This window comes from Narcine bancroftii, chromosome 3 (assembly GCF_036971445.1).
Source record: "Narcine bancroftii isolate sNarBan1 chromosome 3, sNarBan1.hap1, whole genome shotgun sequence".
Lineage (NCBI taxonomy): Eukaryota > Metazoa > Chordata > Chondrichthyes > Torpediniformes > Narcinidae > Narcine > Narcine bancroftii.
The window spans coordinates 166,661,894-166,688,673 of record NC_091471.1 but is presented as its reverse complement, the minus strand read 5'-3'; the positions used below and the strand labels follow the sequence as shown (position 1 = coordinate 166,688,673).

The following is a 26,780-nucleotide window of genomic DNA, read 5'->3' as shown; positions in this document are numbered from 1 at the left end:
CCTCACTTGGAGTATTGTGAACAGTTTTGGGATCCAAATTTAAAAAAGAATGTGATGAAGTTGGAGAAGATTCAAAGGAGATTCGCTAGTATGATTCCAGGATTGAAAGTTATCATACAAGGAGTGTTTGGCAGCTCTTAGCCTGTAAGCATTGGACTTTCGGTAGGATCTCATTGAAACACTTCAAATATTGAAAGCCATGGACAGAGTAGATGTAGAAAGGTTGTTTCCCATGATAGGAGAGTCTAGGACAGGAGGGCACAACTTCAGGATTAAAGGGCATCTGCTTAGAACAGAGATGCATAGGAATTTCTTCAGACAGAAGGTGGTAAATCTATGGAATTTGTTGCCACAGCTGCTGGTGGAAGGCAGGTCATTGGGTGTATTTAAGGCAGAGATTGATAGGTTCTTGTTTAGCCAGGGCATTAAAGATTATGGGAAGAAGGCTGTGGGAAAAAGAACTAGCTCATGATTCAATGGGCTAAATAGCCTATTTCTGCTCTTATGCCACCCTTAGAAACAACATTAGAGAAGTAAAGACATGTCATTGGGAGGCAATTTTTTTATGCACTGCAGAAAAATCGAGTGATCTTGAAATAATTCCAAGAGGTTGTGACGTTCATGAAAGGTAGACAAGACCAGTTTAAGATATCATTCAAATCTAAAGTCAAAACTGCACAAAAGTGTCAGGTGACATGATGTTCTTCATTCTCAGAAGTTTTGAAGATTGCTACCACTGATACAAAGTGACACTTGTTCAAAATCAGACAAACAAACATGGTCTCAGGATATTCCTGATTAGTCGTCAAAACTTAGTAATGCTGGAAGAATTCGACCAGTCTTGCAAATGCACAGATCATTCCTGATCGGTGTCAAGAGAACTACTTTAATTTAGTATTTTCCATTTCTGTTTTTACTTCACGTTGGTTCTGTTTTTTTTCATCCTTTAGGCATGTTAAACATGTCCAGCAAACCCTACCACTTTACTAGTGTTATGTGGATTGCAGAGGATCAAGTGACCTCCCTGTCTGGAACCTAGTCAGAGGTCACATCACCTGTCAATCAAGGTTGGACTCAGCCACTCATTAGTGCGCACCTTACTGTTGACTTATTTGAATGTTGCATCATCATTCGTCAGATGCCCGGTTCAGAACCATATAAATTCCAACAAATAAGACAGTTCTCTCTCTCTCTTCCTCTTGGTCCACACCATGAACATCATTCCACGCCAAGTTGGTACTGTGGATATTGATGGAGAAGTCATAGGTAAGGTGTGCACTACCCCTTAGTTGAGCCATAGTACACCACTAGGTCACCAGGGGTCATCCCAATGTCCTTGTCTATAAAGCAGTCCAGAGCTACAGTCCACCCCTCCAGATTCGTCTTGCAAAGAGACAAGACCTCTTAGTGTACATATTAGTTTATTAAAGCTGTCTTATACTCGCACTGCTGGTGTGGTTATTGTCAGTACACATAGTACTGCAATAGATCAGTGCTTGCAGGGAGCACATTGCAAGATCTCTGGAGAATGTAAGCACCTTTCACAAGTAGGCGTTAATTGAACTGACATCATAAAATGCTTGACCATTGTCATGTTGGAATCATGCTGTCTATCAGTACCCTTTTTCCAAAGTGCTCATAGAAAGGTCATTCCTGGATTTTGTTTATCTAACAACAGATAGAAGAACTCTTGTTGTTTTGTTCAGGAAGGTGGGAGTTTTGCAAGACATGAATCACATGCTCTCTTTGGAGTTTCAGATGGAAAAGAGAAAGTTAACAGTTCAGTCAAGCCAGTCAGTGCGTGGGACTGACAAGTATTTGAAAAGTGCAATCTAGGGAAAACTGTTTGAAACTGATGAAAGCAAGTTCCAGAGCAGTAGATGGATGGAAGTGCTCTCTGTCTGATGTTTCTCTTGAAATAAAGGAATGGAACTCTGTGGTAGCTTAAAGAAAGAGGTTACCATCTAGAAGACCCTGATGGGGCAAGTTTCATCAGTGAATCCCTGAGGTGTCTAGTGGTGGTACCTCAGTTATGGAAATCCTGGAGCAACAAATATCTCTGCAAACCCTACAAGAACCTTCCTGAGCGGTAAACATTTACCTTTCAAGCACCAAGCCTGGTGAACTTTATGCATGTTAAATTCTGTGCACCGTATGGTGATTGTCTGCAACCAGAGAACTTGGAAGAAGGAGAAGTGAGATTGAACTGTGAACCAAAGAACTTTTCTTGAATTTACACACACATTACATACATGTGTACTTAGAATTAGAAGGGGGTAATTTGGGTTAGAATATAGTATAAGAATAGAATTAAGTTAAAGTTTGATTCTATTTTCATGTTTGAAGTTCATTAAAAATATCTTTTGAAAGCCACTTGTCTTGGTGAATGTCTATTGATTGCTACTGGGTTTTGGGGTCCTTTGGGCTCTTAACAGTACCATGTGGGAGATTGTGGTAGGATAACTAGCCACCAGTATTGAGGACCCTGGAGCCGATGTGCCTGCTTACACAGTTATAGTTTTTGTCTCATACTGTGTAGAAGATAGGCAGCCACCAGTATTGAGGACCCTGGAGCCGATGTGCCTGCTTACACAGTTAGTTTTTGTCTCATACTGTGTTGAAGATAGGCAGCCACCAGTATCAGAGTCCAACCTGGATTTGGTGTGAATGCCTATATATTTATTAAGTTATCAGAGTGATTAAGTATCATTTGACATACTTGTTTGATTCCCAGGTGTATAATAAAGTAACCTTTATACTGACATTTGTGTCCAGACTCGTCTCACTGTGAACCCACCAAACCTTTTACTATTTCCTAACACAACTCATCACACAAATCAAGCTTAATGTCCTGGTGCCATTAAGCTATTTTCACATCCTGTCAAAGACTCCCTTCATTCTACATATTCTCCCCCAATCTTTACCCTTACTGAAAACTAACCCAACACTATTTTTTCTGACAGTCACATCAGTTTCTCTTTCCACAATGTACAAATATATGGAAACCTACTTCACAACAATCTAATTGATCCTGACCTCACCCAGTGATCTGCTGGATTTTTCCAGAATGTTTTATGTTTATTCACAATTAAAAGTGTTAAATATAGAGTTGAATTAGGAAAAGAGAATTATTCAAGGCTGACTTTTTAAAAAAAAGTTGTGTTGTTTTCACTTATAATAAAAATGGAAAGTTTGTTACAACTTAGGAGTAACATTAAGAATTTTTGTAATGCTGGGTACAAATAGATGTTACCTAACACTGACACAAATTGCTTGGAGAGGCATTAACATGTTATGGGAATGCACTATGGATTTGAATTGCCGGCTTACTGATCTTCTAGTGTATTACTACCATTAGACAGAGCAATTTAGTAACAAAGCCATTATTATTTTCTTTAACAAATTAACTCCATACTGAAACATTACAAAAAGGATTATTAAAGTTTCAAGATTATTCATAGGAAAATAAAAAAGTTAAGACAGTAATCTCTTTTTTGTAGGGATCCTGTTCAAGTTGTTATACATATGCAAAGCTTCCATCAAAATGATATGGGTTAAGATTGGCTGGCAAATAGGAAACAGAGATCAAGTATAATTAATCTTTTTTTGATGAGCAACATCTAACAAGTGATGTGACATTTGGATTGCTGTTGGCGCCTCAATGTATTACAATTTTAGAAATAACTTGCATCAAAGCACCAGACATCATTTTTAAATTTTCTAATGACAAAGCAAGGTAAAAAAAAACACTGAAAAGGAAAAAGGCCATTGAGGAATATTGATAGGTTGTTAGTGGGCAGAAATTTAGCAAGTGGAATACGATGTGGGAAAATATGAAATTGCTTTGTTTTTCTTGCAAAATGGGAAAACTATTATCTGAGTGCTGAAATATTGCAGAATCAGCAATCTAAAATATGGTGCATGATTTGTAACAGTGGCAGTGATAGGCAATGCAAGACCAATTTAATTTAAAAAAATGAAATGCAAGAATTACAGGTGCTAGAATCTTGACCCAACAAAGAATTATAGAGGAATTCTGATCAGACAGCACCATGGGTAGTAGTAGTCAACGATTTGGGACTGGACCCTTTATAAAGACTAGCAATAAGGGGTTATAGTCTACTAATAAAGGAGGAAAAAAGCTCTGGGTCAGACAAGAAATTATCGGACAGAAGATGGAGAGACAGGGGGTTGGGGGGGGAAGGAGAAAGAAAAGTTGCAAAAATAAATATCAGGAGTAGGTAGAGATGAAAACATTGGAACGAGTTGGGGGTAAAGTGGTTACACAAAGCTAAAAAAAAAAATCAATGTCCATGCCATTGGGTTTAAGGCTGTTCCAAAGGAATATGATGTGTTGTTCTTCAAGTGAAGTGACTGCTGCACGGTTTATGGATCCAAGCTAGAACTTCCTGGAGGCAATCATTCCTATGATGGTATGTCTGCCTTTTGCCTCATTCATTGTCAGAGTGAGGCTAAATGTAAATGAGGAATAACACAAGTTTAAGATTGTTTAGGAGGAATATGACAACAGTTCAGTCATTTATTTAACCAATTACTTTGTACATTTTTTTTTATTGCTCTGGTCATTTCAGGAACATTGGAGGTCAGGTTGGATTGTTTATGTGTATGAAAGGTTTACTGAATGAATGGAGATGGAAAATGAACAGAATCGTCCCAGTTGAAGATGCAAGATTATGTAAATTGTTTTATTTATCATTGAGAGATTACATAGTTTTTCATTGTACCATGGCTTTACATGCTGGTTTCATCATGCATTACCCAAAACATCCAAGTGTCCAGTTGATTTTAAAATGCATCATATCCAGCACCATACTAACATCTTTCATACAGAATCAAATTATGACACCTTAAAAAAAATTGGATTCTGATAAAACAATGTCCTATTGACTTTAAAACTTACATCAGCAAACCTCAATGATTGCCTGTACCAAATTAAATTGGGAGGAAACGTACCTTAAAAAAAAACACAAGCAATGTTGATTAATTTTAATTATTAAATGACAATTCTTATTTTTTGAGAATAAGAACAGCTTGTACACTTGTGTTCACATTCCATTCCAACATACTGGTGGTTGCACATGGAACAATGAACTGAACAGATAGCCAAAGGCATCTGCCCAATCAAAATTACTTCTTTCTTGGATTGATTTCATCAAAAGTGGGGCAAGTAAAATAGTTAAAGAGTGAATTGTATTTTGGTGACAAGTGATGTCCAGGTCAGTGTGACTGGTCTCCCACTCTGATAGAAAAGCAGTTGTTTCTGCAACTTCAAGACAAATTCAAATTTGGGTGCAGTGATTTAAAAGCCTGTTGATATTTACAAGTCCAATAATGCTCACTGCACCACCGTGCCCAATCAGATGACAATCACAAGTGTGGGGCACTTTGAAACTAAACTTCATGATAATAATTACACACAATTAACATGCATCTCTATTCCACTATTACCAAGATAATTAGAATGGCATGAAATGGATAAGGGGAAATCTCATCAGCACACAATGCTGCCAAATGCCATTCAAATTACTGTTTTCATTAAATTTAGCATCAACTCCCATTTGTCTCACTTGTAGTCACTTATTCAAGTGACAGAGCATCATATTTTGGTACCAATTCAAACAAGCGCGCTAATTTACAGCAATGCACTGTGCATATATTATTCTGAATATTGTTAGTTTGTTCACAACTTTGGGTTTCATTATCCATCTTTTTTCACATAATACAAATAAATAGTGGACTTCAGTGCATTGAGGGCGAAACACAAGCTTATGTCATGGGTCTGTGCATGCAAAACACAATAGCAATCTGTTCCCAATACAGGACACAAATTGAAAATCATCCAGAGGCTACACCCAAAGCCAGATAGTTTAAAATGAATATAGACTTAATTACAAAAGCGAATAGTTTAAAACAATATCGACTTCATTGCAAATAGACAATGAATTTAATCAATAGTTAAACTTTCTTTTTTAGTAGCCATACATCTTCAGTTCTTCAGATGTATACAATGTCTGCCTTCAGATATTGCCTCTAATCAAGAGATTGCTGGAGTTCTACAGTTTATAAAAAGACATGGTTCAAATAAAAATGCAGAATCTGTACAAACAAACCCAGTTCAATCATATTTACTACCAAGGTAAGTATATATCCACAGTATATTTATTGATTAATATTATACACAAGTATATACATATTATGCACATTATAATACAATTAGCAGAAGCAACTGCATGCACAGACGGGGGTTATAAATGACAAAAAGACAAGGATTAACAATTCATGATGAATTAAATTATAGCCACATACACCAGTGCTATATTTCATTGTAGTGACCCCCCATCTTCCACCATTCAAAGGATCTAGTTTCTAATTATATACTTGTAAAGTCAGATTTGCATTAGACAGTATTACCAGAGATTGGGTAGCCCACTAATTAAAAAAATCACATTTAATTTATTGACCAATATGTTTTGTGCTACTTCTTATACAAGTGAGGTAATGAACAAGGTTTTCAGCAATCCTTCAATTTGGGTGTGCTTGCAGACTGCAGAACAGGCAAGCTCATCTCTACAGAACCAGTGTTGAAGACGTGAATATTTCAGAAATTATTAAGACAATACATTTAAAAATCAGCTACATAGGATGGATTTTACCAAATTAATGTAACCAAATAACACTTCCAAACACTGATCATTTAAAGTAAAACAACTCAAAGCAGTTCAAGATTTAAAGAAAATACCTGTCATTAAAGAAATTAATCTAAATGGACCCCCAAAATGCTCACACTCTAAACCTACTATTAAAGTAGTTTCCTTCAAATGTAAGCAAACTGTCTCCAGGCAATAAAACAGCACAACCAAATATCTTAATTAAATCTTTCATGTTCTGGTTGGTATTGAGAGCAGGGATAAGAGAAATATGACAAAAATCAATCATGGTTTGACAAACTATTAATCCCAGTGTCCTACTGTTTCTTCTATCAGACATAAAATATTCTCAAAAAGTGCTTCTGCAATTTATTTGTGCCAGAAATTTTCTCAATTCATTTTCTTTCTTTTCTCAAAGCACTCTCACATCTTCTTGCCTCAGTCAATGCATCTAGTGCATAAATGAATTTAGACAAAATTTCACTTGGTGTAAAATAAATCTATTTGTGCTTAATTACTTCTAATTTGAAAAGATTACCAAGTAAAAAACAGCATTTGCTCCTGCTCCCTCATACCATCTCCCCGCCCTTCCAAAGTGATATTTATGCTCTTTGGAATTTGGCCAAATTCAGAAGGACATAAATCTTACAAGGACATTCTGCCTACCTTACTCCATGTCGTTACAATGACCTGCAAAGTGTAATACATTCAAACAGAACTTAGGATGTTTCAAAGAGCAGATTCTGATACATGAGCATCATTGATTAATTCTGTCAATTTCTTTCTGATCAAGGCAACATACCCTCCTCTGTACTGAAACGCTCTCAGATCCAAGCAAGGCCACCTTTCAAGCTTTTTAAATCTCCTAAAGGTCAATGTTGTAAAAGTAGTAAAGGTAGAAAGGCACACCCATACATTTCTTGTGGTCATATCCCTCACTGCCATTCTGGCAGAGACTTGGAAAGGCACCAATATATGCGGTAGAACTGAAATGGAAGGAATCAAATCTCCAGGTAGCAGCAGAATTGCCCTGCATGCTTAACATTAGGAACTAACCTCAAAGCTGCAAACATCAACCAAATTTAGTTCATAAGAGGCAATGTGAGAATAAAAACTCTTAACCTATGCTCACTGTATTGAGCTATGTTTCAAGTAGACAAAATTATTTAGCCAAAAACTACCAGAACAATAAGCTAAGGTTTAATGGGGACAAGTATTTTTTTTTAAACATCTAAAAACATGGGAGTCTTGCAAGTATGTTAGATAAACGGTACAATTTGGAGGAAATTGGATCCAGAATAAACTACCAATTTAACCTCCCATTCCCAACAGCAGATTCAACATTTAATATTGGACAGCAATCAAACCGATTTCAGTGTCAAAAATAAAAACTCGTAAACATTGAAATGTTGAACATAACTACTTTAACTTACAATCCTAAAATCTCAGAGATCACTATTTTCAAATTTCAAATTGCTGTCTATTTTTCTCCAATGATCAATAATTATGTCCAGTTATGGTTTATTTCAAATGACACCGCAAAGCTTTAAATTATACATTGAGCTAGCTGCCTTTATTCACATTACAAGTCTTAACATGACTGGCATTCCCCAAATAAAAACAATTATACTGTCTTTGTAAGTGGTCTTAGAAATGGATAATATTTTAAAAATGGAATCATCTGCAGCATAGTCCTTCCATTGTTGCATCATCAGGCCCATCTTCCACTGGAGACAAAGCTTCGGCTGAATGAAAAGCTGATCCCAGAGTTCTTGTGCTTCCCCCATGCGCCGAATGGAACCACCACTACAGTACTATTATCTTCCGCACCATACTGCAGAGCCTGAAACACAAGAAAAAAATTAGTAACATTTCAAAGCAAGATGCTTCTCTGGGTGAACTATGCGATTTTAAAATCAAAATGTTATGCAGCAGTGGTTTGATAAAGATATTAAAAGTAACTGGTCTCAGAACAAACTTGCCAGCTGGAGGAACATCTCAGCCAGTTGAGAAAATGTGCAGCCAAAACAACCCTATTCACTAGCAGATGGAGAGACATTCATTCACATTAGAAGATGAAAATAGCAGCAAAATGACTAACTGAATTATCTTTCTAAACAAGAAAGTCAAAAGATGCTGGAGCAGAGAAAAATACACAAACATGCTGGAGAAACTCAGCAGGTCATGCAGCATCCATAGGAAGTAAAAGATAATCAACATTTCAGGCCTAAGCCCTTTGGACAAAGGGCCATAGGCTCAAAATGTTATTAGCCTTTACTTCCTGAGGATGTTATGTGACCTGCTGAGTTTTCTCTAGTAGGTTTGTGTATTGCAATTATCTGATCAAAATCAAATTGCCTGCTTATGTCTAACGACAAGATATAGACACCTTTTGCCCCCAATATCTTATTTCCTCTTCCTTTCCCAATCCAAAGCACTCTCAAAATATCTCCACCAACTAACACTTTAATACCTGGATTTATACAATCTACATTTTTACTGCAGTAAGATAAATTATTTCTTGGCAACATTTCTGCTAGAGTGATGAGCATACTTAGTTTTGCATCTTAAATATAACCTGATAGGGGCATAGATATTGTTTATTGCTGCCTGAAGAATTCATTTGAATCAGTTTAAGTATAAATTTGGACAACATGGTTAGGGTAGCAGTTAGCAGAATGTATTACAGCACCAACAATCCTAGTTAGAATTCAGTGCTGTCGGTAAGGAATTTGTACATTCTCCCCATGTCCGCACGGGTTTCCTTTCGGGGGCTCCAGTTTCCTCCCACCCTTCTAACATATGGGTGTTGTAGGTTCATTTGGCAGCACAAGCACGTGGGTTGGAAGGCCCTATGGCTCTTTGGCTAAATTTAAAATCTGAATAAAACCAAAAAAGATAAGCCAGGTGGACATTGGGGAAAACTCACATGAACACAAATGTAAACTGACAAGTGGATGAATCATGTTAAAAAATTAATTTAATTTACCTGTTCAACAATAACCTGAGCAGCTTCTATTGGATCATGGCATAGACTGATATGGTCACAGATTTCTTGGCTATTCATGATAAAGTTAATTCCATCTGTTGTTAAAACTAAAAAAGCATCATCTCCATGTTGCAGCTGAAATAGAATGAAGATCAATTGATGTAATTACAGAAATAACTGCTTCTGCAAGTATACAAAAAAAAGATACCCTCCCAAACTTCACATTTTAAACAAAAACATACATGTAAAAAAACACAGGAATAGACCATTTTATTCTTCACACCTGTTTCACCATTTATTGCAAAAATTAAACTATCCTTCCATTATCCCTTCCTTACTAATCCCCTTAATATCTAACAGACTATCCATTTGTCTAGATTATATTCAACCACCAAATTTCCATTGCACTCTTGATTAAGAAATTCCAAAGATTTACTCCAGATTTCTTCTCACTCCTCATCTTTGAGACACAACCCCTGGGTCCACACACCCTAATTCAAGAAAACACAGTCCCTAAGAATTGTGTATATTTCAATCATGTGACCTCTCTGAAACTAAGGTCAGCCTGCTTAATCTATCCTTTTGGAACAAAGCCCTTCAAAGCAGAAATCAATCTGGTCAACTTTTGCAAGTATTATTGCCCTTGGGTAGGAAAATCTGATCTGTACACAGTATTCCATTTGCACGTGCAGTAGAATCCTATTTGATAGCCAGATATCTTTGTTCAAGGGCTGAAATCCTCGAATTCAATGTATTATTTGCTTTGCTTATGCAATTATCATGTGCAAGATACCAGGTCTCTCAATACCTTTTAATTACTCACTGAACAGAAAACAATCCATACCTCTGCTTTTTCCCTCCGAAAGTAGATGACCCACTTTTTATCCACAGTCACACTTTCACCATTTATATCACCTGCTTCATATCACCTACATGAATCCTCCTCAAAAACTCGGCCATCCAATTTACTATCAACAGCAAACTTGGCTCCCTCATCCAAACCATTCATTGCTTAATGCTTTGCTTATCGTTCTCTGACTGTAAGGGATGCTGAGCAATACTAATGCTAATAGTGAATCTATATCTGCCTTGTGGCAAAATAAAGGCAATTTCGTGTAATATTACATTTCTATTTTATCACAAGACAATAAATAGCATTTGATTACCTGCTATTATCAAAAGTTCAAATACACCACATCCACCACCCCCCATCCATTGCCACTTGCAACAAACCAACAGATTTGTTAAACACTATTTCATAAATCTATGCCAACACTGCTCATATATTTAATTTTCTACATGCTCTACCATTTCCTTGCACTGATGTAAGGCTAACTGCCTTGTCATTTACTATTCATTTTCCCTTTATCAAACAGTATGGCTATATTTGCAATCTTCCAATCTGCAAAAACCATTTTAGAATCCACAGAATTTGAGGAAGTTTCTTCTTCCGATCTTGGGATTTAATTGGCTTTAAATCCAATTAATTTTACTATCTTTTAGAAACTACAAATAACTTCTTTCATCTCTTCAATTACTCAAAACCTGTTGTTCTCCACTATTTTCAAGTTATTTGTCATCTGTGAATCAAGTACAAGGGGTTTGTTTAATGTTAATGGAGTTTTCTTTTCCCATAATAATCTCTTGTGGAAAGAAATATACATGGAGACGTCAACCTTTGCTATTCTTTCCCCTTTCCTCTCTAAACTCATGACTGCAAAAGGATTTTCAATTGTAGAGAAAATAACAGAACCTGATCCTGTTATTACTCAACATCCATAGATGAACTTACCCAGCACACAGACAGGTTGATCACCTCTTTTTCACTTGGAATACCAACATCAAATGTAGCAATCTGAATGAAACTAATAAACTAACCATAAGTTGAGATCGATACTATGATCTTTTGGGTTGTGCGGCTTAGAACAACACCAAGGCATGCCTTGATCACTGAACCAGCAAAACACCTAAAAATCAAAAACATTTCACCATACACATCCAAAAAGGCAATAATATTGATGATATACCTATATGCAAAACTGATGAAGCATTAGTAAAATACACCTTACTGGGAAAATAATTGTCAGAAAAATTGATTAAATACTGAAATTAGATTTAATATTGCTTTTTGTTTTAGAAAAAAAAAGGACAATACTGTGCACAATGCAACTGAATTTCTGTTTAACAAAAATTTGGCTTGACAAGAGAAAATTAGAATTGTAAAAGGTCTGCACATAAAATCCAACTCAAGTAGATTCTCTCAAGTAATAAATCTTGACTCTTCTTTTGGGCCAGTATGCTTACAAATGGCAACTTGCAATCCTGACATTAACTCCCTCCAAACTCACGACCTGTGTGGCAAATGCACCCCATTCACTGACAAACTGACAACCCCAAGCAAAACACCATCCACCCAGCACCCCCTCCCTTCTCAAACCTCTAGGTGACTTTTACCCTCTTTTTTGCAGACATAGGCACAATTATTAACAAAAATCAAATCGCCTTAGGCCTTTAATTTCTTCAGAACCAAATACATTACAAACAAAAATTATAAGAAAAGTAGTTATACATATTCTAAAAGGTGATATGTAAAAGTAGTGGTCTAAAGATCACGCCCACCTTAATTCGCCTGGTTTCTGGCTCAGCGATGACTCCAGCAGATTTTAAAGCTAGATCTCCTATACTGCGTGTCATTGCTAATCTCCCATTCACATGGGGTTGGCCCAGACTATTCCATGAAACAAATCCACCACATTTCTTAATCCTGTAAAATACAAGAAAAATAAGTTAAAAATGCAACACTAAATATAAACTACATCTAAATGTATGTATTTTGAACCACATGGGTTCACAACATAGTTTATTCTACATTATTTTCAGAGGATTACCTTTCCCTTTCATCCTTTCTTTCTGGAGTGTGGTCTTCAGTCAGTCGCTTATGTTTTCCCTTACGACAAAGAATTGCCCGGCTATCACCCACACTTGCCACCACAAGCTCAATGCTATCACGTAACAGAGCCACAGTGGCAGTTGTCCCCGAGGTAAGGAAGGAGGCTAAAATCATCAGAAACATTTTAAATTAGTCTTTCAGTATGCCATCTAATTTGATAGCACTAAATTAGTAATTTAAGTATGGTCAAAATTGCTAAATAAGCAGATAAATCAACATAAAAGGTTGTTGCATGCAGGAATTAAATGCAATTAAGCTAGAAAATGGGTATTGTATTTTGTTAACAGGGCTCAATGCTCAAAATAGATCATGCAAAGATGGCTGAAAATAGCATTTTTTCAAAGCTCATTAACAAAAGACCTGAATAAGGCACTACATTTTAGCTTATGAACTGTCAAATTAATTCCCAGTTAGCATCAAGCCCTGTTGTAACAATTATGTGGAAACAATTACTAAAAAGTATAAATCTATACTAGGTAAGATTATCAAGAAAGTGCTCAATTAAAATTGTATACTATATATAGCAGGTATTTTTTTGCATGTCTGCACATTTTAGAAGGGGATCCTTGTAAAGCTTGTTTCAAAATACCTCAAATTTAAAAAAATAAAAGAAATAATACCTTTCTTCATTAACAGAGGGCAGATTTTTGTTATATCCTTTGATTTGAATCAAACTAAGCTTTCTCAATTTGAGGCACTTTTCCCTTCAAATTGGTAATCCATCCCTTCCCCCCCCCACCACCCCAATCCTGCCCACATCCCCCTTCAGCAGAAACTATTTCACCATCTCCTCAGAATCAGGTGCCACCTGGAAACAGACCAAATCCATGCAGGCTCAATCAGGTCAAACTTGGGAAAAATGCCCAGAAAAAACTGTCACAAACTTGATTGATATCAAATCCTCTGCTTATTAATAGATCATAATTAATCAAAGGGCAACAATTCACACTACAAGCAACAGGAGCCCAGTAAAGTCTTCCACAAACAAAGGCCTTTCAGGTTACACAAGCATGGGATAAAAACAAATATGATAAATATTTCTATAGAAATTTGTTTCCCCATACACTTTTCTAATTCTTTTATTAATTAATACAGTATAGAGAAACCCAGATAAACATCACTGCTTTCCCCATAAAAGATTTTTTTCTCCCTCTACACATCTGTGCATCAGATGTTAATGTTTACACATTACAATACCACCAGGCTTCCATTTTATAATTCAACTAAATGGTGTTAAATGAAATTAATGTTATTTCCCCCTTAAAATTAAATGAAAAAATATTCCAAAGCAGAAAGATGTACCTCAATGATATCAACCTAAACTGTTCAAATTAGTGCCATTATTCATTTAACTGAAATGAATTACTTTGATTAATGTTAATTGGCATATTCTTGTCAATGAATTAATTTGCACAGAAGTGTTCTCAATAGCTCACAACATTTATTCAACGATGCAAAAGTGCTAGCCAAACTTTGGAGAAAATTCCCTTCAAATATTTAGCTCTAGTTTGTAAATTTTACATGATCATCATCTTCAGAAAAGTTCAAGATATCCAAGAATTGTGACGCTTGTCTGACTGAAATGCCAATTTGGGATGGGCTTTGTGACTCAATTCTCAAAAAGAATAACCAGTTCTTAATGGAAAAGCCTCAAGTAAACATCACCATAGGATCAATAACAAGCTCATAACTGCGCCACACCTCATGGTTCAACCCAGCGAACACTGGGCATAGTTCTCAATAATCAGAATGATTGAAAATTGAATTTAAAATTCTGACCTGACAAAGTCAAAATATTCAAGAGAAATAGATCCAAAAAAAATCAAAATTAAACTGGTTATCAGATTATACTAATATTACATGAAGAAGCAGTCAGAGAGAATGGGTGCGTGCTGGTGTTCCCCAATAGAAAGTACATGCCAAGTGAGCACAAATAATGAAAAGGGAAGAGGGAGAAAGGAAAGACCAAAAGACATCAAAAGTATAATTGAGAGGCTGTGCTACATCAATACTTTACAAGCATTTTTAAATACAATCAATGTGATGAAGGATTCCATCTGAACTGTTATCTGTTTTCTCTCAGATACCACTGGTCTGCTCTTGTGCATGTAGCTTGTGCATTAATATCTTGCTTTAAAAAGTTTCACAAAAAGCTACTTTTTTTATTTAAAGAGGAAAAATACCCACTTGATATAGTATACAAAAATTTACTCCATGAACACTAGCAAAACTCCTTTACCTGCTTTTAAATTCATAATTCCTGCAGACTTTGATAGAGAATTAAATTTACTAACTGCAAGGATTAAAAACAATTGTGTATCCATCTAACTAAACAAGTTACAAATTCTAAAAATTAAAAAACATTCATTAACAAATTTTCCTCAATAACATTACTACATTACTAATTTCTTCAACAGGACTGAACACTCACTGGAGCAGATTTTATTGCATGTCATCTCTACTAATGGGACAAAGAGGATGTAAGGGACCTTCCAGTAGTCCAGGCTAGGAACCGCTGGACTCCTTCACCTGGGAGTAAAAGGGAGCAGTTCTCCTTCCACTGAAGCCCAACAGTGTCCAGGGCCTCCAGTTCTAGAGCCGCTGGTGCTGCGCAACAGACCAGGTACAGACACTGCTATAGATAACATGTACACAGAGGCAAATAGGAAATTTACGCAGCGATGTCCAAACAATAGCTGCAACACTGGAAATATAACAACTGGAGCTGGATGAAAGTTTGTTTGCAGTGTGAAATTATGCAAAGAAAATTACTCTTATATCAGATATGTACTTGCTAGCCATGTAGAAAAGCATTGTGCAAGATAATACAAATGGTGCTAATACTCAAATGTTAAATTTTGATTTTTATGTCCCAATTTTTGCACCTCAAGGCAAAGTTTTTCATCTAAATTTCATCTGTAGCTCTTAAAGATATTACCCAGTGTTACAGAGCAACAACAAATTATGGTAGAACCAAAGGCAAATGTTTAAAAAAATGCCAAAATGTCTTTGCAGTATCTGAAGATTTTTTGATTTAAGCTACAATACAAAACACCAGAATAATATCCTTAAAAAATTGGAAACATTATAAATTGCATGGTCTAACATTGTCGATAATTCCACAAGATACTCGGAATAATTTTTAGCAATGTAGTTTAGTGCAGATTTTGATCATTAGGTTTGTACAGGCTATTCCAGAACAGAATTAAACCCATAAACAGAATACATTTTAATGTACTTGTGCATTATTTCAAAATAGAGGTGTATCAGTAAGCAATCTTCATTATTACACATCTTCTAAAATTGAAGATAATTCAATGAGCATAAGCCTCAAAGTTTTTCAGAATACAGAGATGAAAAACAGATTTCAAAAAATAAAATGAAAAAAAAAAATCTTAAAAGTGCTGAAAGTTACTGCCAAATTCACCAGCAAAATTAGATTTGAACAAATGAGAATGAATCTTTATTGCACATAGTCGTGAACTGGCTGTTATCAATAGAGTTTTAATTACCCTTACAATTCAAGATCATGAGAATGCAGGCCTCTCAGATCACAGGTATAAAATGAGTCTGCTGAGGGATTGCTCAACAATAGTGTATGGGAAGTGTGCATATAGTAAATCTGAAAACATTCTCTGGGCTAGAGAGCAACAGGGAGACTTTGGAATGGGGTTTCTGGTATCAAGCTAATACCACTTGGACAATCATGAGAGCAAGATAAGAATCAAAGTGTTATATGAGGGGATGTGAGTAGGAAAGGGAGACAGAAGGAAAAAGACGCTAGGGAAGATTAAGGATCAAGGAGGAAGATAGTAAATTCTGTGATAACGCAGTCACAGTAATATTTACTACCCCCCCACCCCATGGTCTCTCCTTTCCCTTTCTCCTTTTGCAAAGATATGATAAATTCTACCTTGCCCCTAATCATATCCAATTAACACCTTTTGTTGGTCTTGATTCCTATCCCATTGTTTCAATTCTAAGACTTTCAGATATCCTCTACTTCTGTCTTTTCCTTGAAGGAGGGCTCAGGCCCGAAACGTCAGCAATAGGTCTTTGTCTCCGAAAGATGCTGAAAAAAACCAGCTGAGTTCCTCCAGCAGTTCGGTGTTCTTACTACAATTACAGCATCTTCAACTTATCATGTTTCACACAGAACATTTGCCAACATATACCCATGTGTGTTAACATTCATGATTCCACACAACTGAAAACATCTTGCCACTGGACTAAAACCATGCTCCATCAAGTTTATATACAGACAACCCTCACTCTTCAATATGAAGATTGGGAGAATGCACAATTTGAGGCAAAGAGTAAATCTGTACATATTCCATGATCATTGACAGAAACTCAGATGCTTCAACACACTGTTGTTCAGAGAAACATAATGGGCAATAAATAGCTATTCAACGTGTAAAGGTACCAGGTATCCCTTTTAAAATAGTAGACCAGAAGAATAGGTGGACCAGAATATGAATATGTTTTCATAGAGTTTTACTGTCATAAAATGAGCTGGTTTGATGTCTCAGTAACTCTCCCTATAGGAGTGTGAATGGTTTTGAATGTTATCTTACCCTACAGGAAGTCACAAGACATAGGAGCAGAATGAGACCATTCGGTCCATCAAAACAACTCCATCATTCAAATCAAGGCTGATGCATTTTTCCTTTCAATTCCATTCTGACTTTCATCCCATAACCTTTGACATCCTTACTAGTCAAGAACCTATCACACCCGCTTTAAATATAACCAATAATGGCTGCCTCAGCCATGAAACCATTTAATCATATAACAATTTACAGTACGGAAACAGGCCATATTGGCCCTTCTAGACTGCACTGATTTACGTGAAACTCCATTAGTTCTACCTACCTACTCCCTTGCCCATAACCCTCCAACCCACTCACATCCATGTACTCATCTAACCTCCTCTTAAATGACAGAATTGACCCTCTTCCTGAAGATCATTCCACTCAGCCACCACTCTCAGAGTGAAGAGGCATCCTCTATATTACTCCTAAAGTTTTGCCCCCTAACCCTTAACTCATGACCCCTTGTTCCAAACTCCCCTACCCTCAGGGGAAAGAGCCTATTCACATCTACTCTAGCTATTCCCTTCATAATTTTAAATACCTCTATCAAGTCCCCTCTCAACCTTCTACGCTCCAAAGAATAAAGTCCCATTCTATTCAATCTTTCTCCGTATACAAGATACTGCAATGCAGGCAACATTTTTGTAAACCTTTTCACCCTCTCTACCTTATTTATATCCTTCCTACGAGTTGGAGGCCAGAACTGCACACAATATTCCAAATTTGGGCCACCAATGCCTTAAACAGTCTCAACATCACTTCCCAGCTCCTATATTCTATGCTATGATTTATAAAGGCCAGCATACCAAAAGCCTTCTTCACCATCCTATCTACATGGGAATCCACCTTCAAGGAACGCTGAACCATTATTCCAAGATCCCTCTGTCTTCCTCAATGCCCTCCCTTTCATTGCATACATCCTATTTTGGTTCTTCCCAAAATGAAGCACCTCACATTTATCTACAACAAATTCCACAGTTTCATCAGCCTCAGGCTAACAAATTAGTTCTTCATCTCTGTTCTAAAGGGGGAATCCTTTAATTACGAGGCAGTAGTCTCTAGTCCTATATGCCTCACTACTGGAAACTTCTTCACCTTGTCCACTGTAACCATTCCTTTCAAAACCGCAGAGCCCACCTCACTGACAAAAGAAAAAGGAGGAAAAACCCAACACCCAACCCCAACCAACCAATTTTCCCTTGCAACCGCTGCAACCATGTCTGCCTGTCCCGCATCAGACTTGTCAGCCACCAACGAGCCTGCAGCTGACGTGGACATACCCCTCCATTAATCTTCGTCCGCGAAGCCAAGCCAAAGATATTTCAGTGAGATTCTCCTCATCCTTCTAAATCAGCAAAAGACAGGCCATAAACTATCAAATGATGCTCATACATTATCCCTCTCATCCCTGGAATCATTCTCCAATGCCAACATATTCATCCTTATTCGTGGGGCCCAAAAAAATGGCAGCATTACTGTAGTTGCTGCGACTGGTGCAGAAGCAGGAGAGCGGAGACATAGCACTGCTAAAGGCCTCAACCGGCCGGTCCAAATGTTGGCAGCAGCCACGAGGGGTTGCAGGCTCTGGGGAAGCAGTGGACCTGTGCAGGGCACTCAAATTCCCCCATTGAGAAGCATGGGAGACCAGCCAATAGGACACCAACCACTGCAGAGGACCAGTGAGGAGCTTAGCGGCTGTGGGACCCACACAAGCTGCAGATATTGGCTTATGGGAACCAGGTATCAGAGCTGGGATTTGAGAGGATGCAGAGGGCAAAAAGGGTGCTAAGGCTTCTGATCATGTCAAAGGTTTGGATCTGGAGGCCCCTCTGTACTCCAATGTTCTCAAGAGTCCTGTTACCTTGTGATTTTATTTCATCCAGGAATGACATTGAACAGATTAAGCTGTTCCCATTCCAGGCCAGACTCAGTGATGGGCAATGCCTATCCAATTATCATAATTCAATCAATAAATCTACAACAAAGTACAGGCCCTTCAACCTATAGAATTGGGCTGCCCTAATAATCTCCTCTAACACTACCTAGAATTTCCCTACTATATAACCCTCCATTTTTCGCAGTTCCATGCGCCTAATAGTCTCTTAAAAGATCTTATTGTACGTGCCTTCTCCATCATTGTGGGTAGCGCATTAGAAAACGTGCCACTGTATGGAAAAACATGTTGATCATTTCAGCCCTGGTGAAAAAATCTCTAGCTATCCACACAATCAATGCCTCTCATCACCTTATATACCTCTAACAGATCACCTATTTTCTTCCATCACTTCAAAGAGAAAAGACCAGATTCATTTAACTAAACATTAAAATGTTTTGGACTTTTAAATTACTGATCTGAATTCTCTGCTGCTGAAGCATTAGGTAATTAATCTGCAAATCTAGTGATAATTTTCAAAACAACCAAAATATCTTGTAATTTACAAATTTCCACAGATTCTTGACCCCAAATTCAGTAATTAATATTGGTGTGTTCTTACAGAATTTTTGACATCTTTATCTGATATCAGCTGTGGGAATGTAGCCTCCAACTTCAAGATCAAAGATCAAAAGGAAGCTCATCACCCTGAACACATAACAGCATTTGACCTAATATTCATGGACATTAGGTTTATCACTCAGTAGCTCCTTCATTTTCATAGACTCATTCATTTGTGCATGATTAAATAAAAAGCCAATTCTCTCATCTTCAAATACAAATCCTCAAAGCAAGTAAAAATTCATTGCTTAGCTGGGAACCAGTAATGCATGCTCCATCTCAACTTGCATCATTACCCCAAATGGAATTTATTTATTCTTATTAAAACTTGCCTCAAGGTGCATTCAGGATACTCAAGGGCATCTCATTATTATTCCCAATTCCCCATAAACTATTCTCTTGTATGTAATCACCAACTCCACCCTGATTCACTTACCACTCATCTACAGTGGTAGATTATAGACAGATATAAAAAAAATGTTAAAACAAGTCATGAGGTGAATTCTAAAAAGAAAATGCAAAGTTAAAAAGGGGAAATGAAATTACCTTGGGATGTATTGTAAAAAAAATCTTTTACAATTACATTAGAATTGTTATTACAATTATATTGAAACTCAAGATTAGCCAAAGGAGGAACTGATCCCACAAGTTCCAGAGGGTTGACCTGTGCTCAGGACCAGGGGGTAGGAACAAAATGAATATTTATCAAATAAAAGAGGATGTTGATGCTGGAGAGTTAAGGAAAGGGTACATTACAACCACTGATATTCTGGAGTACATCTATTTCTGGAAGGAGGAAATACTGGAAAAATTGGGAGTATATTAAGGTGGACAGATCCATCCTAGAATGCCAAGGGAAGAAAAAGATGGCTGAGGAGTCTTCCCTTCCCCTGCCCCCCACCCCACCTCCCTCACCTCATTTTCATCAGCCAGTTATTTAAAAATGCATTTGAGATAAGCCTGAAAACTGCTGGCTGACAAGCCTTACATCAGTGGTAGGGAGGCATTTAGAAAGGTGGAGGATCAAGGGCCTATTGCAGGCAAATGGAATTAGTGTAGATGGTCATCATCGTTAACATGGACAAGGTGAAGTGCAAGAGGAAAGTAAATTGTGCAATATTACATTTGATGCTTTATTACATGATAAAAATATTGAAAATTTAAGATATCTACATATTGATATGAATGAATACTTCCATTACATTTAGTCTTTGTGAGATTAAAGTAGCATCAATTAGTGACCTGTGTGGGACAACTAATGCAAAATGAACAATCATGGAAATTTGCAGAGGTGCACAAATCTGCAAATTTGAGGACATAGCCCAAGGAAAGCCTAACTTTAGGCTTGCACATGGAGTGCTTCAGTGAAGAAATCTCAGTTGCAAAACTGAAAGTAAAATGATCCCTCCACCCATTGCATGTTCTGGAGTAGCCTGTTCTCAGCATGGCAATGACACATCTCAGAAGCATTAAAAACACAGAAATGTTGCATACAATAGTGAATGAAGGTGATGTAATTAAGACCTACATTTATGCAATATTTTGTATTCAATACATTAATACCAGTTACACAAATTTGGATGTTGTGATCATATACGTAAGTTTTCAAACTATGCTGCAGGATTAAAATGTTCTTTTCAATTATAACTAACATTTTGAAGTAAAACACTAATCTAAGTGACTAGTCATCAAATAATGTTTGTAATTATTTCACTAGTTTCAATGTTGTTAGGTTTGTCTTAATGCGCATTATTTCAAAAATATATTTTTAAAAAATCTATAGAGCAATTAATTTGGCACACTACCCATTGCAAGATTATTTGGTATTGATGTGAATGTTGTATTACACGGGCAATTTTATTCATTGGAGATCTGTATATTACATCCTTCATTGCTGATTTCTTTAAATTTAAAGATGCAAGATTTAAAGTTAGAAATTTGGGGATAAACTCAAATTATTTCAAAAAGTATTCCTAATATGACTGCCCAAATTGCATTATAGCTTTTACCTATGACAGCAGTTTATAAATAACAAAAAATATTCCATGAAGACAAAAAGAGACTGCACATGTTGGAATCTGGAACAAATAAAACAATAGAAGAACTTAGCAGGTCAAGCAGTATTGGACGCACAAGTTTAAAAGGGATACCTTGCACAAGGGCTCTTTTTATTGTATCCTATCAGTAAACAGTTGACTTTAAACTAATCACCATTTATTATTCAAATCATGATGGGCTACCATGCTTCTAGAATAAAGATCGCCTAAGTGAATTTATACACAATTACAGACACCATTCTTACGCAAGATCGAAGACTCAACAGATTTAATCACAGGAAATAGTTAAAGGCTGATCCTGACATCTCTGTATTGTTCATAGAATTGTAGAAAATGTATTGCAAAGAACAAGGCTAAAAGGCCCTTTATATTTGTAAGTTGGAAAACTGGTCAGCCTAATTCCATTTTCCATCAATAGGTGTAGCCTGCTTTCCAACTGCATAAATTCAATAAGGATTCCTTCCTCAACTGCTATTTCAGGCAAGACTCATTGTTATTTCCCCATTTAAAACTAGCTAATTGGAGATTATGCAATGATTTTCTAGCCAATGCCTTATTACATCAATCACATCTAACAGTGGATGATGTACTTGTTTTGCAAAATTCATTGGGTGTCAAGGAAATAATCTGCATTATAAACAGAAAATTGATCTTCCATTCATTGCATCTGCACATAAAAGGGATACAAAAGCAAAAGATCAAAACTATAGATACAAGCCTCTACTCATGGTCATAAGCCTAACCATAAAAGTGTGGGAGTAGAATTAGGCCATTAGTCTGCTCTACTCAATCATGGTTCACATTTTTCCTCTAAACATGATTTTTCTATTTTCTCCCCACAACATCCTTAGTAATCATGAACTTATCAACCACCACTTTAAGTATACCCAATGACTTGGCCATTGCAACCATATGTGTCGACTAATTCTGAAAATAATTCTAATTTCTGTTCTAAGGGGACGCTATTTTGTTCTGAAGCTGTGCCCTCTTGTCCTAGACTCTCCCACTACTGGAAAGATCCTCTCCAGATCATTCAACATTTTAATGGTGCAGACCCACGGAGAGCAAGGAGCAGAGAGACAGCGCTCCCCCACGGCCAACGGCTTTGTACAGGCTTTTAATGGCGTGCTAAAGGAGCTGACAGAATTTTATTTTAAAATGCTGAGACTGCAGGGTCTGGGCCCAAGAGGGTGGCACCTGTATTCAGCAATGGCCATGAGGGGTTGCAGACTCCAGGGGAGCAGCAGACTGGCACAGGGCACGAGTAATAGGGAGAACACCCCTTGTTGAGAAGGAGAAGCAGAGGAGATTACCCCAAGGATAGTGACTATAGTGGCAGACGAGTGAGGGGCTCTTCATCTGAAAGACACAAACAGGCAACAAGCTGTTAGTGACATGCAAGTGAGGAGTTCACACAGGCTGCAGATGACTTGAGGCCAAAGGACTTGCACCAGGCTGTTTGAGACTGAATCACAAGACCCAGGTATTGGAATTGGTTTAGAAAGGATGCTTATGGCAAGGAGGGTTCCCAAAGAACCCTGGTTGTTGAAGGCTTCCTACCATGTAGGAGGTTCGGATCTGGGCTTGGGTTGCCAATGCTTTAAACTTAAGTTTTGAGCACTGCTGAGGCTACGGGAGTACTGGATGTGAATCCACGGACATTTGGTGACTGGGTGGGGGGTGGGGGGAGATGGGATTTTCTTTTGCTTTTCTTTCTCTGGCTTAAGTGGTGCCAGGCAATGCTAATGGTGAATTTTGTCTGCCTTATGGCAGACGAAAGACAATTTTGTGTATTATTACATTTGTTTTATTACATGACAGTGGGGTTTGACAGTGAGGTTGGGATTTGTGTGGAGGGAGTGGAAGGCAGAGCATTCAGAGGGGATGAGATTAGAATGACAGGGGAGTAGTGAAGTTGAGACATCTCAGCAGCAATTGAAAATATAAAGATCCAGAGCAGGACAAGATGGAAGAAAGCTTAAGGCAGGAGGAGTCTTCAGTGGTGGTGGGGTGGGGGGGGTAGAAAATCATGGTGGAAAAAGTGGACATGGAGACTATGGAAGAAGAATTCAGTACCATGGCGCGCACAGAATACATTAAAGTATGGGCGAAAGCAAGGACACGACGGAGGGCAGAGTGTTCTATCTCTGAGACGGGAAAGTCAGAGGGATGGCAAAGACCAAGCAGGAGTCAGAGTAGGACTCTGTGGTGGAAGGAGTTAGGGAGCGGAGGATTGGGGAAGTCAAAGGTGGAAGGTTGAGTGTTGCGGAAATCAGAGGGTGTAGTGGTAGGTTGGGGAGGGTCACTGGAGAGTCAGGGGGAGATAAGAGGGCCTGAGAGTTAGGGGGTGAAAGAAATGGGAAGTTCAATGAAGGAGGTGAGGATTGAATAGGGAGAGGTGTGAGGATATAGGAAAGGGCAAGGTGGTGAGGGAGGTGGAAGTGGAGGGTGATGAGCCTGTATGATACAGCAGAGGTACCAAGGTAAAGATTCCATTATTGACACATAATATTACATTTAAATAACATACATGAAATTCTACTGTAAAGGCAGACAAAGAGTCGCCACTTTGTTCAGCACCCCACTCAGAAACCTAAATGTCAGGCAGAGTTAAAGATTAGTGTGGGAACTGATGAGGGAATCGTTGTGAACTAAGGTCGGTATCTGCGTCATCGGAGGCGTCGGAAGTTCTGGTCGGTAGGCAGCAAGGACCGGGTTGGAAACATTGTGGAAGGCATCATGAGCTCTGGCCTGTGTGTGGCCAGGACTAAGTGTCACAAGTTCCGATCGGCACACGGCCAGTGTGGATGTGAGAGTTGTGACCTACACCTCTTATTTCTGAATTCATTATTTCAAAAGTAGTCTACACCATTATTCTTTCCACCAATGTACATGATCATACACTACTCTACACTGTATTCCAGAAAATATTAGATAGTATTGATGATATAGGAGTACATATTTGTTTATTGACTAAAAACTGATTTATTTAACTCTTCCAAAAGAGTTTCCAATTATTAGATTGTATGCAGCTGGCAGAAAGACAAATTTTGAAATTTATTTTGGGGGGGTAGGGGGAAAACTCAAAATTCAACTCAATACTGAGGGAAGTGGCTAAACTCAAGCTAGTTAAACATTTATTTGAAAGTATAAATGTATAGCATCACTTGAATCTGGATTTTTGTCCAGATAGAGTGGCACATTTAGCATAGCAGTTAGTGCAACACTGTAGCAGCAGTGATCAGGACTGGGGCTTAAATCCCACGCTGTCTGTAAGGAGTTTGTACTTTCTCCCAGGGTCTGTGTGGGTTTCCTCCAGGTGCCTCCCACAGTTTAAATCGTACCAGGGTTGTAGGTCAATTGGGTGTAATTGGTGGCACAGGCTTGTGGACCAAAAGAGCCTGTTACCAGATTTCAGACTTATTGTCAGAGTACATGCATGACATCACATACAACCCCAAGATTCTTTTTTTCTGCGGGTGAGGCAGAATTACCTTATTGATAGTGCAAAAAACTGTACACAACATATACATGCAAACAAAGAACCATAAACAGTCTGTGTAATACAAAAAGAATAAAAATATCAAAGTCCTTAAATGAGTCCCTGATTGAGTTTGCCATTGAGAAGTCTGATGGTGGAGGGGTAGCAGCTGTTTCTGAACCTGGTGGTGCAAGTCTTGTGGTGCCTATATCTCTTTCCTGATGGCAGCAGTGAGAATTAAATAGGAGGCACGGACTGAGTTACCATACTGTATGCCTAAATATAAATTTAATACAAAACAGAGTATGTGCTTGGTGGTATGGATCCCTGACGGCAGCATAACCTGTAGATGTTTTTCAATAGTGGGGAGGGTTTTGCTTGTGATGTACTGAGCTGTGTCCATATTCTTCTGGCAGTTTATTGGTGTCCCCATTCCAGACCATGATGCAGCCAGTCATACTTTCCGCCACTTATCTGTAGAAATTTGCCATGGTTTCTGTTGCCATAACAAACCTCCACAAATTCCTGAAGAAGTAGAGATGCTAACATGTTTTCTTCATGGTGCCATTAGTGTGTTGGTCCAGGAAAAATCCTCTGAGATAGTGACTCCCAATAACAAATTTACTCACCCTCCGTCCGGTCCCCAAATGATCATTGGATTGTATACCTCTGGTTTTCCCTTTATGAAGTCAAGTTAGCTCCTTAGTTTAGGTGTCATTTAGTCCAAGGTTGTTGTTGGTGCACCATTTAGCAGTTTCCAATCTCCCTCCTATACACTGACTCAACACCTTTCTTTGTACAACCCACTACCGTGGTATCATCAGTGAATTTGCAGTGCTGACAAGACTAGGTGCAACCACCACTATAGTTTAACCCTTTATCTGTCCTTCAGTTCAGGGAATATAGTGGAAAATGTATGAAAAATTATGGTTAAATGTCACAGAAATTCCTTCAGAAAATGGCAGTAATCAACAAAACAAGTGACAAAAATTTTCCTTCCCCTTGTTTTTGCACATTTCTCTTTCATCTGTGACTACTTTTATTTTCAATCTCTCCAAGATTGTTCTAATATACTTTTGAATCAATTTTTTTTTTTTTGATAAACACAGAAAGGATCAACATTGGAATTTAATGCTCTGACGTGGGCAGAAAGCCAAGACAGCAACTATTGCACAATGCATTGCACATTTTACAAATGAGGAAAAATATTCACAGGCAAAAAACTTGATGACAAAAATAGCTGACCAAAAATATGAACTCCCTGCTACATTCCACTTGTAGACTAATATTACCATTCATTCCAAATGAGCTATGTACAAACAAGCCATATGCAATTATAAGTGAAATAGTTAAAAGAAAAATGTTCAACCATGAATACATTTCCAAGGAATCCAAGTGTAGTTGATTAATTTAGCTAGAACATATAGAATAGTTTAAAACAAAAGGCATTTGCATTATCTCTGTTAGCTTTAAAATGTTATATACATGTCTAATATGGCTTGGAATTGCACAGGCTGAAAGGCAACTTTTACCCAAGTTGGAGTTA

General features: G+C 37.6%; 1 protein-coding gene across 5 annotated transcripts in view; it reads right to left on the bottom strand.

The window, feature by feature from the left end:
• Window positions 1-4,673: 4,673 nt before the first annotated feature.
• The window catches only part of ppm1kb (protein phosphatase, Mg2+/Mn2+ dependent 1Kb), a 36,778-nt gene continuing 14,671 nt past the window's right edge, over window positions 4,674-26,780 (bottom strand). For all 5 annotated transcript variants that reach the window (XM_069925734.1, XM_069925736.1, XM_069925733.1 and 2 more), the window contains 4 exons: window positions 12,546-12,711; window positions 12,277-12,421; window positions 9,658-9,792; window positions 4,674-8,511 (listed from right to left, as the gene is read on the bottom strand). In XM_069925734.1, the coding sequence (XP_069781835.1) occupies window positions 8,380-8,511; window positions 9,658-9,792; window positions 12,277-12,421; window positions 12,546-12,711 (578 nt within the window). In that variant the 3' untranslated portion in view covers window positions 4,674-8,379. The remainder of the gene's footprint in view (window positions 8,512-9,657; window positions 9,793-12,276; window positions 12,422-12,545; window positions 12,712-26,780) is intronic.